The sequence below is a fragment of the Jaculus jaculus genome, chromosome 10, assembly GCF_020740685.1.
Source record: "Jaculus jaculus isolate mJacJac1 chromosome 10, mJacJac1.mat.Y.cur, whole genome shotgun sequence".
Taxonomy (NCBI): domain Eukaryota; kingdom Metazoa; phylum Chordata; class Mammalia; order Rodentia; family Dipodidae; genus Jaculus; species Jaculus jaculus.
Genome location: NC_059111.1, coordinates 113682349 through 113695423, shown reverse-complemented (window position 1 = coordinate 113695423; position 13075 = coordinate 113682349). Strand labels below are relative to the sequence as shown.

The 13075-nt window shown below is 53.5% G+C and overlaps 1 protein-coding gene across 3 annotated transcripts in view; it reads left to right on the top strand.

Moving 5' to 3' along the window:
- The window catches only part of Dpp6 (dipeptidyl peptidase like 6), an 802942-nt gene extending 790200 nt beyond the window's left edge, over positions 1–12742 (top strand). For all 3 annotated transcript variants that reach the window (XM_045160238.1, XM_045160236.1, XM_045160237.1), the window contains exons 20-26: positions 1450–1644; positions 3158–3212; positions 6793–6904; positions 8043–8101; positions 8850–8922; positions 9347–9420; positions 10886–12742. In XM_045160238.1, coding sequence (XP_045016173.1) covers positions 1450–1644; positions 3158–3212; positions 6793–6904; positions 8043–8101; positions 8850–8922; positions 9347–9420; positions 10886–11032 — 715 coding nt within the window. In that variant the 3' untranslated portion in view covers positions 11033–12742. The remainder of the gene's footprint in view (positions 1–1449; positions 1645–3157; positions 3213–6792; positions 6905–8042; positions 8102–8849; positions 8923–9346; positions 9421–10885) is intronic.
- Positions 12743–13075: the final 333 nt, after the last annotated feature.

The following is a 13075-nucleotide window of genomic DNA, read 5'->3' as shown; positions in this document are numbered from 1 at the left end:
AGGTGAGGGGCGTCGAGCTCTGTGACTTGCCCCCTACTGCAGGGCTCTGCTTCTCAAGTCAGGCGCCCGGGATCATGCAGTGACGGCTGGCAGAGCATCCGGGAGCGCAGGCCGGCGCTGGCAGGAAGGGAGGGCCTCCCCAGCCCTCAGCAGCGTGCCTTGTGCTTGGAGTGTCCATAGCACAGGCCATTGTCAGTGGCGCAAATTCTCCACTGAGATGCTTTCTAAGTCACAGGGAGGTAACCCCGCACGGAAAATGAAGGGTAGAGCTCTGCTCCCCCTCTCCTGCGAGGGCAGTTTCAAGTGGAGGGAGCGCTGCCCCCATGCCAGGAGGGACACGGGAGGAAGGCCGTCACCACAGCCTGAGAGCTGCTCTGCCAACTTAACTGCAAGAGGGTTTCCAAACCAGGACGTTACTGGAGGAGCCTCCACATCTTTGGTGCCCATGCAACAGAAACGGAGAGGCAGGCTGAGGTTTGGAACCCAGGGTCTAGGAAAGGCCCTCACCATGTTAGAAGCACACAGCAAAAGAAAGGTTGGAGAGGTCTGGGGAGACTGCTTAGCCAGAAAAGTGTCTCACAGGCATCAGGACCTGAATTCAATCCATAGAACCCATGTTGAAATTTTTAAAAACTAAAAAATAAAAAAAAATAGCAGATTTGGTGGCACATGCTTGTGATCCCAGCACTCAGGAGGCAGAGGTAGGAGGATCGCCATGAGTTCAAGGCTGCCCTGAGACTACATAGTGAATTCCAGGTTTCCAGGTCAGCTTGGGCAAGAGTGAGACAATACCTCAAAAAAAAAAAAAAATGTGAAATGTGACTTAGATACTAAAAAAAAAAAAAAAGAAAAAAAAAAAAGAAAGAAAAAGTGGTGTCACACCCTTGTGATCCCAGAACTGGGGAGGCAGATCCCTGGGGCTCACTGACCAACCAGTCCAGCCTACTTCAACTCCTCAGTATCCATGTAAAGGTGCCCAGGGGGTCCAGGCCAGTGAGAGACCCTGCGTCGCCTTTAATCCCAGCACTTGGGAGGCAGAGGTAGGAGGATCACCGTGAATTCGAGGCCAACCTGAGACTACTTAGTGAATTCTAGGTCAGCCTGGGCCAGAGTGAGACTCTACCTAGAACAGCCTAAGTAAATAAACAATGGGTGCCTAAAGAATGGCACTCAAGGTTGTGTCTTGGTTTCTGCACACATGCGCGTGCACACGCACACACACACACACACACACACACACACAGGGCTGGGGAATCTTTTGAGGTTTCCCTCACCACAGACGTGTCCTTACAGTGCCTATGATAGGAGATGAGCCTGATGCCCAAGAGTTCTCGGGTCCCACGATGCCCGGCTTGCCCTCCCTGTGCAGCAGAGCCTAGTGCTGCCGAGGGCACAGGGACACCGGGTGAGGGGAAGTCCTCTCAGACATTCTGCTGTTGTCTACTCCAGGGACGGCACCCCAGGGAGCCAGAGCGTGGCTGAGAAGTTTGAGGTGACCTGGGAGACGGTGCTGGTGAGCAGCCATGGAGCAGTGGTGGTGAAGTGTGATGGCCGAGGCAGCGGCTTCCAAGGAACCAAGCTCCTGCAGGAAGTGCGAAGGCGGCTCGGCTCCCTGGAGGAGAAGGACCAGATGGAGGCCGTGCGGTGAGACAGACTGGCCAGGCTGGGCCACTGTGGGGAAGGCAGGGAGGGGCTTCCCAAACAGGGGACGTGCCACACAGGCATCAGATGATGTTGGGCACCAGTGTCCGTGTTCTGACTTGGAGCTGTCAGAATGCAGGCTGGCTTTCCTAGGAAGTCCTGCGGTGAGGCCAGTGCATCACACTAGCTCCCAAAAGCTATCTGGTCCCCAACACTACCTCCCAACTTCCTCCACCTGAGCATTTTGTCCTGGAGCCTACCAGGCCACACTGCCCATCACTGTGGACAGGCCTGAGTTTCCTGAGGACAACACTCAGGGAAGGGTGCTTACAAAAGCAAAGGAGCCAAGCAAGAGGGCCCAAGGGACCAGGTCTCCCCAAGGGACCATGTCTTCCCAAGTGGCTGGGTCTCCCCAAGGGCTAGGTCTCCCCAAGGGACCAGGTCTTCCCGACGGGTCAGGTCTCCTCAAGGGACCAGGTCTCCCCAAAGGGCCAGGTCTCCCCAAGAGGCCTTATCTCCCCAAGAGACTGGGTCTCCCAGGTGCTCCTGCTGTTGTAAGCTGACGTTTGTTATTTGAGCAGCATGATGCACCAGGAAGTACCCCAGAGGCAGTGCCAGGCTCTGCCCATTCTGAATGTGAGCACCCAGGGACTAAATAATAGCAGCCGTGATCAACAATGTTTCAAGCTCCAGAGCGTCTTTGTATATGAAGAGGGTTTTCAGGGATGGGGAGATGGCTCGGTGGGTAAAGTGCTTGCTGCCCAAGTGCCCAAGCACAAGGATCAGAGTTCAAGTCCCCGGTACCCACATAAGTGCCAGGTGGGCATGGCAGCCCATCTGTAGCCCCAGTACTCCAGAGGCAGAGATAGGGAATTGCAGGGGCTAGCTAGACCAGCCTAATCAAGTAACTAAGTAACTAAGGAAGCTGGAGGAAGACACCCAGCATCGCCCTCTGCCGTGAGCACAGGCACCCATGCACACCCGTGAACACCTTACATGCATCCAAACACACATGCACACAGCACCTGCATCAGTTACTTTCTCACCACAGAGATAAAATACCAAACCAGAAGCAGCTCAGGAAGGGAAGAGTTTATTTTGGCTCACAGTTCCAGAGGATAGAGTCTGTCATGGGGTGGAGAGCGGGCCAGGAGCAGGAAGCCAAGAGAGAGGAATGTTGCATATTCAGCCCCATTTCTCCTTTTCATACAGTGCAAGACACCAGCCCGTGGAATGGCAACACCACCGTTAGGTGTGTCTACCCACCTCAGCTAACCAGTCTAGACAATCCCTCACAGACATGCCCAGAGATTTTTTTTCCTGGTGATTCTAATTCCTGTCAAGTTGATCCTGTCAAGTTTTAAGAGGCTGGCCGCCACACCACATGCCCACACATACACACAAAAGAAAAGTGTAGTAGGGAGTTTTCATGCCCACAGTGGGGACAGCTGTGGACCGAGGGGGGCAAAGAAGACCCCCCCCCCAGGCACTCAGTCCTCTCCGCTCTGCCCCGCAGGGCCATGCTGAAGGAGCAATACATCGACAGGACGCGGGTGGCTGTGTTCGGGAAGGTGAGTCTATGCGGTTGTCTCCTGCCTGGGCCGGCGCCCTGGGGCACGGAGCTGTGCCATCCTCACCAGCCTCCTTCTGAGCTTCTGAGGCAGATCGTCTACTGTGGGGGGCGGGGGGAGTCAACCAGCAGAGAGGCCTGGAGGGATGATGGCTCACGTTGGTAAGGTACCCACTGTGCAGGCGTAAGGACTTAAGTTTGAATCCTCGTGCCATGAAAAACCTGGTGTGACGGCACAGATCTGCAACCCTAGCGCGGAGGAGGTAGAGACAGGACTTGCCGGGGCTTGCTGGTTAGCTGGTCTAGACAAATCAGTGAGCTCCAGGTGTGGTGAGTGTTGCAGTCAGGTTCGCATTGCTAGCAGAAAACATCCGACCAAGAGCAGCTTGTGAGAAAAAGGGGTTTATTTTGTTTCTCAGACTAGAGGGGAAGCTCCATGATGGCAGGGGGAAAGGATGGCATGAGCAGAGGGTGGACATCCCCCCCTGGCCAACATCAGGTGGACAATAGCAACAGAGGAGTGTGCCAAACACTGGCAAGAGGAAACTGGCTATAACACCCACAAACCTGCCCCCAGCAATACACTGCCTCCAGGAGGTGTTAATTCCCAAATCTCCATCAGCTGGGAACCTAGCATTCAGAATATCTAAGTTTACCAGAGACACCTATGAATCAAACCACCACACTCCCTGACCCCCATAAGTGATAACCATACATGATATGAAATATAATGCATTCTGTCCAACTTTAAAAGTCCCCATAGTTTTTATCAATCCCAATGATGTTCAAACATCCCCATAGTCCAAGGTCTTTGAACTGAGCCATAACACAAAAATATAAAAATAATAATAATGACATAGAATAAAAATTCACTCTGCAAAAGATGGCATTGGGCATAGCAAAGAAATATTCAACCAATACAAGATTTAAAACAACCAGGGCAAACATCAAACTCTATAGCTCCAAGTCCAACAACTACTCTAGTCAGTGACAAGTCTCCAAGTTTGATAATTCTAACCAGCAACAAGTCTCTGGAGCTCCAGTTCTACCCCCAGCTAGGCTAGTCACAGTCCTGGAAAACTTTAACCAGTGCCACAGCAGCTCTCCTTGGCAGCCACCCCATAGTCCTGGCATCTCCATTGGGCCTCTACTGCAACCCATGGCTCATCCTCATGGCTCCCCTGGGCCTCCATGCAGATAACCCAACAAGCCTGTTCACACTGCCCATGACTGTTTCCAGACTACAAAACCGTGTTGCAAATTCAATGATCCTCTCTTTGTTGCATGTTTCTGTTTATTATTTATTTATTTGAGAGTGACAGACAGAGAAGGAAGGAGAGAGAGAGAGAATGGGCATGCCAGGGCTTCCAGCCACTGCAAACAAACTCCAGACGCATGCGCCCCCTTGTGCATCTGGTTAACGTGGGTCCTGGGGGATCAAGCCTTGAACCGGGGTCTTTAGGCTTCATAGGCAAGCGCTTAACTGCTAAGCCATCTCTCTAGCCCTCTTGCATTTTTTATAATCCATAATACCAAGTGGTGTGCCAACTTAGTGATCCAGGGAGGAGTGAAGCCGAGTTTGAAGACTGGAACACTCCTGTGGCATTCAGGCCCCTGTTGAACCATCGGTACTCTCCCAGTTGTCCCAGTGCAGACCAGCCAGCCCATTCTCAGAGGTTGTGATCTCTCACAACTGCAGCTGACTGGGCAGAAGTTTCAGCGCGAAGATCTCATTGTTTCTGTGCCATATCCCTCTGCTCACACTAGTCTATTTCTGTGCACTGCAACCCTGCACAAGTTGTCAAGACACGGGCATAACAGCAAGCTTCTCACACAAACTGCTTCTAGCCCAGTCCAGGCAAAGCTCTTTCTCTCCCTTGTAAGCCAAACCTCACAGTCCATAGTTCTTGCTGCATTCAGGTCTTTCAACTCTGACCAGAATCGTCCATCAAGCTGTACTTACAGCTCTGCAAGGCGCAAGGCATTTCTTAGGCCAAGGTTTCAAATCCTCCCACATTCCTCTTGAAAATCAGCTCCAAAAGGCCAAAGCCACACAGTCAGGTTTCTAGCAGCAATGATCCCACTTCGCCATACAAAACTTACTGTTGCATCAGGTTTGCATTGCTGGCAGAAATCACCCAACCAAGAGCAGCTTGTGGGAAAAGGGGGTTTATTTTGGCTTACAGACTCGAGGGGAAGCTCCATTTTTGTTTATAATGCATTTTTCCTAATCGGTCTTAGGGACTTAATGCAAGGCCAAGGTTGTCTGCAGGGACAACCCGTAGTCTCAGGTCAGAGGACACAGGACACAGCTCCCAGATATGTCCCCTGTGTATGTGGAACAGAGGCTGCTGCACACTTATGTACTCATATATGTTTACCTTCACTTATACTCACGCACAGCCTCACAGGTCTATGGGCTCACACACACATATCTTCACATGCACACATCCATGTTGCCAGACACATGCTCACACATCCATGCACATGTGGTCATGTACACATGCTCACATATACAGTCACATGTACAGTCACATATGCACATACACATGAGGTTCCCACTCAGTACACAGGCTCATGCATGCTCACACGTCATGGGTACATGCACACGTACACGTCTCCTCACACTCAAAGCAGGCTCACTGGCACACCCCTCCGCAGCCGCACTTCACCGCCCCGTTCTCTGGAGCCTTTGTGTCTCTTCTGCCAGCCTTGCTCAGCGGAGCATCACCTCTGTCCTGTGACCCTTGACCCTCTCGGCAGGCTGCAGTACTAAGCCGAGCAGCTCTGAAGGAGCCCCACAGAGGATGGGATGAGCTAGGAATGCGTGCTGAGGTGGGCTCCTCGTGGGGCACACTGAGCAGCTCATGAAGTCCTGAGCCAGACACCACACAGGCCTGTTCTCTCCCCCTCGGGGTTGCCCTCCAGCCGCCCTCATAACCCTCCAAGGGACAGGTCCTGCCTGCAGAGGAGGCCGTGGGAGGGAGGCTTCGCAGACACATAGGCCGAACAGCACATGCCAGGCTTCCTCCCACAGTGACCTAGGAAGTGGCCTAATTTTCATGTCTTTCGCACACTCATTTAAAGATTGGAAACGGGAACTGGAGAGAGAGCCCAGCCGCCTAGGTGGTTTCCTAAAATGCCAAAGGACCCAGGCTCAACTCCTCAGGACCTATGTGTACAGATGCACAAAGGGACACATGTGTCTGGAGTTCATTTGCAGTGACTGGAGGCCCTGGCGTGCTTGCTCTCTCTCTCTCTCTCTCTCTCTCTCTCTCTTCATATGTGTGCGTGTGTGTGTGTGTGTGTGTGTGTGTATGTGTACTGCCTCTCTCTCTCATTCATTTGCTCATTCTCATAAATAAATAGAACATTTTTAAAAAATTTTTAAGTGATTGGAGATGGTGTCACAAAAAAAGGGAACTGGGAAGGCATTTGCTTTGCACTGTCTAAGAAATTTAAAGTCAAATTAGAGACAACATGAAAACATGTGCTTACTGTAGTGTACAGCCTCCCTTGGCATGAGGCTGGTCCTGCTGACCAATCCCGGCTTCCTTTCTTTCTCTCTCACGTCTCCCCAGGACTATGGTGGGTACCTGAGCACTTACATTCTCCCAGCCAAGATTGAAAACCAAGGTCAGACTTTCACCTGTGGCTCGGCGCTGTCTCCCATAACCGACTTCAAACTCTACGGTAATGACCTTGATAAGAACGAAGGTTGAGCCCCACAGCATGACCCCACCTCCCCCACTGGCACCTGTGATCCTAACTTCAGGCATCCCAGTGCACACTGGGGCAGGAAGAAGAGAGTCTCATTCATTTGAGGGCGGGTGGTTAGTCCACTAATACTCACCAATCACCTCACAAAATCTAAGGGCGGCATGAGCATGGGCAGCCAGCTCATACGGGGTGGGTTCAGAAAAGCTGCACAGGCAGAAGGGTCGCATGCAGGCACAGGGGCCAGGCTGCCCTGCCTCTGTGTGGGGCACCGTGTGGGGAGGAGGGCCAGGGAGGGTGAGCCAGGTGTGGTGCTGATGAGAAAGGAGGCAGCCTTAACTCTCCGTGGGAAGATATGTGGCGTGATTGGATTATTCAAATTCAGTTAGACTTTCTTAATTCCTTAATCATGCTATTCTAAATTTACCTGGTTCAAGCATAAATAAATTGGCCCGTGTCTCCCATGAATGCCCTCCTCCCCTCCCCTATCCTTCCTCCTCTTCTTTTTCTTCTTTTGTGGTACTGAGTGTGGAGCCCAGGCCCTCAAGCATGCCAGGCACTGAGTGACAGCCCCAGCCCACCTGTGTATTAATACTGCACAACACAATTAGGGGATCTCGTCCTCCACCAGCTCACTCACAAAGGATTCCACAGAAGCCCCGTGGCTCTGGCAAAGTGCCCCCATCCCTGACTCTCCTGGTAGATCATCATCAACATCAGCAGAGCATTTGCAGAGGCAGCAAATACATAACGGCCTTGACCCCCCACACAAAACAAGTAAGCCCAGATGCGGCTGCCTCTCTTCTGATGCCCGCCCTTTCCTGTAAGTGAAAGCACAGCCAGAGGTCAGCTGTTTATGTGGGATCCCACTTGCCTGGGTTACTGGGTTCTGGTTTCACTGTTCTGTTGAAAAGCCATCCACAAAGACTGACATACACTGAGTATCGCCCCACGCCACAGCCCAGGAGATGTAGGGGATGGCTTTAAAAACTCCGTGCTTGTTATGCCAGGGCCCAAGGTGGACCCAATGCTCCAAACCATCCCTTTCCGTCTGGACTCTGACCCTCCAGGGGCTAGAGGACCAGAACTGACCCCTCTCTCTGCTTCTGTCCAGCGTCTGCCTTTTCGGAAAGGTACCTGGGCCTGCATGGGCTGGACAACAGAGCATACGAGGTAGGTGTCGCACGTCAGGGAGCGTGGTGGGGGTCACTCTCTTCTTCCCACCCTTCTAGTCCCTCCAAGCCACGCCCACCTCCCCAGGGCCTAGTCCCCTCCCTCCCCAAAACGCTGGAGTCCTCCTCCCACCAGACTATAAAATTGGCTAACGACGCATCATTGGTTCTGTCTGTTTCCATGTTGGAGTTTGCTTTCTGAGGGAGAGAGCTGAGAAGCTGTGGGTGGTGGAGTCTGTCCTTGGAGCTGCTGGCTCTAGCTCCTGCTCCCCACCATGAGACTGGGTTCCTTGTGGGAAGGGGAGCTGGGGACTGGGGACAAGGTAGTCCTGGCTCCATCCCAGCCATTCTGCTGACTCAGGGTGTCACACGCAGCATGTCACCAGTGTGCACACGTGGATGGCCAGTGCTGCGTGGTCCAGCAGAGCTCTGCCGTCGAAGTTGAGACTTCTGCTTGGCCAGAGAAACTAAGCAGGTTTCAGTGCCACCCAGTGACAAGATGGCATTCTGCGGCCAGATGTAGCTGGAAAATCTCCTGCTTTCTCCCTCTTCTCACCCCGTTCCCCCACAAAGGTGCCGGTGTGAGCAAGGGAAGGGTGGCCGAGGCTTGCCGCCTTGTGCATGATATTAGCAGCCCAGACCAGTTCTCCCGGGGCCTGGTGTCTGCTTCCCTCATCCTCTCTCTGTCAGGTTTTCCACACCCCAACCCTCTCTGCAGCTAACCCCGCCCCCTTGCCCCATGCATGCAGATGACCAAGGTGGCGCACCGAGTGTCCGCGCTGGAGGGCCAGCAGTTCCTCATCATCCACGCCACAGCTGATGGTGAGTGCCGGAGACACCTTCCCGCTGGCTGAGGCCCCTGTGTGTGTGTGTGCTTGTGCGTGTGTTGGTGTGTGCCCCTCTATGTGTGTGGGCATGGGCATGTGTGTGTGGTATGCACGCTTATGTGTGTGGGCATAAGCACGCGTGTCTGTCCAGAGGTCAGCAGTAGGTGTCCTCCCCGACGGCTGTCCACCTTACTCTCAGTCTCTGCCTTGGCCTAGAGCTCAACAGTTGATTCACAGTAGCTGGCCAGATTGCGGCAGAGAGTCTCGGTCTCTACCTCCCCAACGCTGGGCTCCGGGGCGCACACCCCACACCTGGCGTTCCATGTGGGTTCCAGGGCTTATACCCAACCCACAAGCCCTCTGCCGTAAGCCATCTCCCCAGCCCCGGTTTTGACGCCCGCCTCTGTTTTCCTCCACAGAAAAAATTCATTTCCAGCACACAGCAGAGCTCATCACGCAGCTCATTAAGGGGAAGGCCAACTACAGCCTACAGGTATGCGGAGCGTGTGCGGGGCAGGCAGGGCCTTTGTCGTGGGGGTCCTGGAGACACACCTGAGTGGGGTCCAGCAAGCCTCGTGCCGTGCACACGCCAGAGCTTGGGCTGTCTGTGCAAGCCAGGTACTTCAGACAAGTCCTCAGTCTGGTGGCAGCTCAGCTCTGCACGCAGGCCATGGCTAAAATCCTGAAGAACTGCGCCAGCCCATTGGCACCCTGTGCCCCGCCCCGTGCACCTCTGCACTGTGAGCTAGGCCCCAGCAGTGCCAAGTGGAGGCAGTGGGGAGAGCTGGCACCCCAGGACCTGAACCTTCTCTTGCTAGCTGACAACAGCACCTGTGGCTAACATACCATCACCATCTGTGGCAGTGACTGGGCACTGCCCTGCCCGTGAACCACATCCACAGCCAGTCCTCACAGGCACCAGCTGCTCACTTCCCAGCAATGCACAGGGATGATTCTGGAGGCTTCTTCCTTTTCCTTGTTGTCCTCTACTTCCTTTGATAAAGCACTCATCACCTCATTCTCTTTTCAAGTCCAGATAAATGGGGACTCAGTGGTCACCCTGGCTCTCTCAGAGGGAGCCCAACTGGCTCTGACAGCCATTTGCCCGTCTCCAGCATTCAGTAGCCTGTGGGTGGCCACGTGGGGGCGGGGATAGGTCAGGAAGGTTGGGCCTGAGGGCTGATGAATGGCATGGTCCGGTTATATTATGTCCCTGCTTTAATGGGAAAAATGCTCAGAGCCTAATAAACTCACAGTTGCCCTGGCACCATCAAATGTACTTCACACACATGATAGTCCCTGGTCAATTAGGACACAGCTCCCATATGCTGTGAGGCCATGCCCGGATGTGTACTGAGTGCTGACAGTGTAGGCAATGCCAGCTCCACACCTGTGCCCATGGAAGGGACCCACCTGGGACCACGCATGCCAGCATAGCACTGTCCTCACAGATACTCAGACAGTGTGTAACCGTGACCAGCTCTAGCTGAGCGCCCAGGAGACACAAGAAGACAGACGCCCTACCCTACTCGGCTGTTGGTGTGATTTACAAGACTGGCACATGCCCCCCCAACACACATGCACACACGTGTGTGTGTGCACACTTTTAATCAAAAACTAATTAAACAAATCTTTAAAAATAAGTAGAATAAGACAAGCAGATGTAGACAGAGGTGTTTCTGACTTACCCAGCCCATTCTTGCTGAGTGTCCACTGCCCTTAGCAAGGGAGAGACGTCCAGGAGCAGCACCGGCCCTTGGGAGACTGGCCTGATTTTGAGGACTCCTAGGGTTTCAGGAATAGGGGGCCCTGAGCTCCCCAAAGGTCATATCACTTACCCTAGGGCTCCAATGGCTGGGAAGTTCACTCAGACCTGCACGGGTCCTGGGTTGTCGCATGTCGTCACCCCTCGGGAGGGTGAGCTGGGGGTGAGTCACGTCTCCCTTCCTCCCTCACAGATCTACCCAGACGACAGTCACTACTTCCACAGCGCCGCCCTCAAACAGCACCTGTACCGCTCCATCATCAACTTCTTCGTGGAATGTTTCAGGATTCAGGACAAGCTACCGACGGCCACAGCGAAAGAGGACGAGGAGGAGGACTAACCACATTCCAGCCCGAAGCACAGACGTGGCTCCTTCTACAACAATATGCAACTGAGGAACCTCCCCGCCACTTTCTCCCTCCACGGGCAGGTGGGGTGGAGGTGCTGACCTTCCACCATGTGGGTCTCCGTTCTGAAGGCCATCTGGTGTCGGGGGGGACATGCTCCTTCCCCAGTGGAGACCACACAGCCTGGCACAACCCCGCCTCAGCAGCATCACCTCCTCCTGGCCCCCAGTGACTGGCACATTCCATGTCTCTCCCCCAGGGGGCAAAGTGAAAGACAGATGGCAGTGAGGGCCCACTTGGAACCCAAGAAAACCAGCCCTTAAATTGAAGCTTTCTCTCCGTAGCACCGAGACCCACCCCGTGTGTTCGCTCACCGTGCCCACACTCATGGCGGTGCGTCCTGTGGCATCTCCTGTGCCGTGGGGACGAGCGCAGCACGGTGGTCTCAGCTGCACGTGTTCATACACGGCTGGCTCCCCTCTGTGCTTAGGAGAGTCCATACTTCCCATCTGTATCCCCAGAACCTCTTTGTGTGCAGAGTATGACTGTAGCTGCCAGTGGTTAACCTCGTAGACTTTCTTTGTATTTTTCTATGGTTTTAACCGGATGCGCCATCGTGTCTGCTCGTGGGGTTGTTTTGCTGTTTTCTCTCTCCTTTCGGTATCTCTTTCTTTGCTTTGCTTTCCACATTGTGCTTTATTGAATGGGAGCAGCTGCTGTCTGGCCAGCGCCGTGTCAGAAGTGGTAGAGGCATGTCAGACGCTGAGGGTGTGAGTGAGGGCATCCCCAGCAGCTCTCACAGAAACCACACCAGGAAACCTTTCTCCACTGAGCTGGGCAAGGACACATGTGTCCTGGAGCCACCCCCTTTCTCCTGGATCAATTGTCTTTTCAGGTGGCATTTGGTTCAGAATCGTAAGACGATGTGTTGGTTCCACCCCTCAATCAGTTGGGTGATTCCAGCATTGTGTGGGGTGACGTGGGGGGCACACATGTCCCCTCTAGCCCGGGAGGTGGTGCCTCCCTCCTTTGACAGCAGTGGAGTTGATGCGGTCCTGTTAGCTGTAAGATACATGCTGACCAGATGTGCAGCCACTGTTGCCAGTGTATATTTCATTGCATTGTATATAAAAAAACCAGGAATGTGTGTCTGCCATTTGTGCATCCCCCCCCCAAACCCCCAGCGCTAACCTTGTACCGGGCTTGCATGCAGACACCTCTCTGGCTGGTCTGGCCCCTCCACAAGTGCTAGTTTGAAATATATCAATTATTGTCATTTCCTTTCAGACTTGTTGACAACCTGAATGTCAATACTGATTTCTCCAGCTTCCAGTCTTGCTGGGGTGTCCTCGATACCCTGTCTGCAGAGGAGATGTGTCCATGTCGCTCTTTGGTGTTTGGGGGCTTTGGTTCCATCCACACGACTTTGAACGTTGGTTCTTGGTAGATCCGGTAGATCTTTGTCCCAGAATTTTACAGGTGACGCATCACCATCCGTGAAGGGATCCGTGAGCTGACAGCCAGGACTGATCTAAATGCCACCCTATCATTGTCTAGCTACTTCACCAGGCTTGGCAATGGCAGTGGCAAAGACAAGGAGGTCTGAAAAGGGAAGCCAGCTCTGGCTGCAAGACTTAGAGGCTGTGGGGCGTGGCATGGTAGCGCTTGTCACCCATGAATAAAACATTATTTTACCACTTGGATTCATCTTTTCTTGCTTCTGCTCTGCTCCCTCACCTTAGAAAGTGGGCATGGCTTTGGGACATGTTTAAAGCACTCACTGGACTCCCCAAACAAAGTATGGGAGCCCCATGTATGTCAGGTGAAATGCCCACCTTGGGGCTGGGTGTGGTGGCTCCACCTGGCATTCCAGCATGTGGGAGGAGGAGGCTGGAGGAGCAGGAGTTCAGGCCAGTTTGGGCTACTCAGTAATTGTGAGGCCAGCGTGGAATAAACCAGAAGAAGAACAGGAGGAGGCGGAGGAGAAAGGAAAGAGGGAGGAGGAGGGGAGATGGAGGAGGAGCGGGAGGAAGATG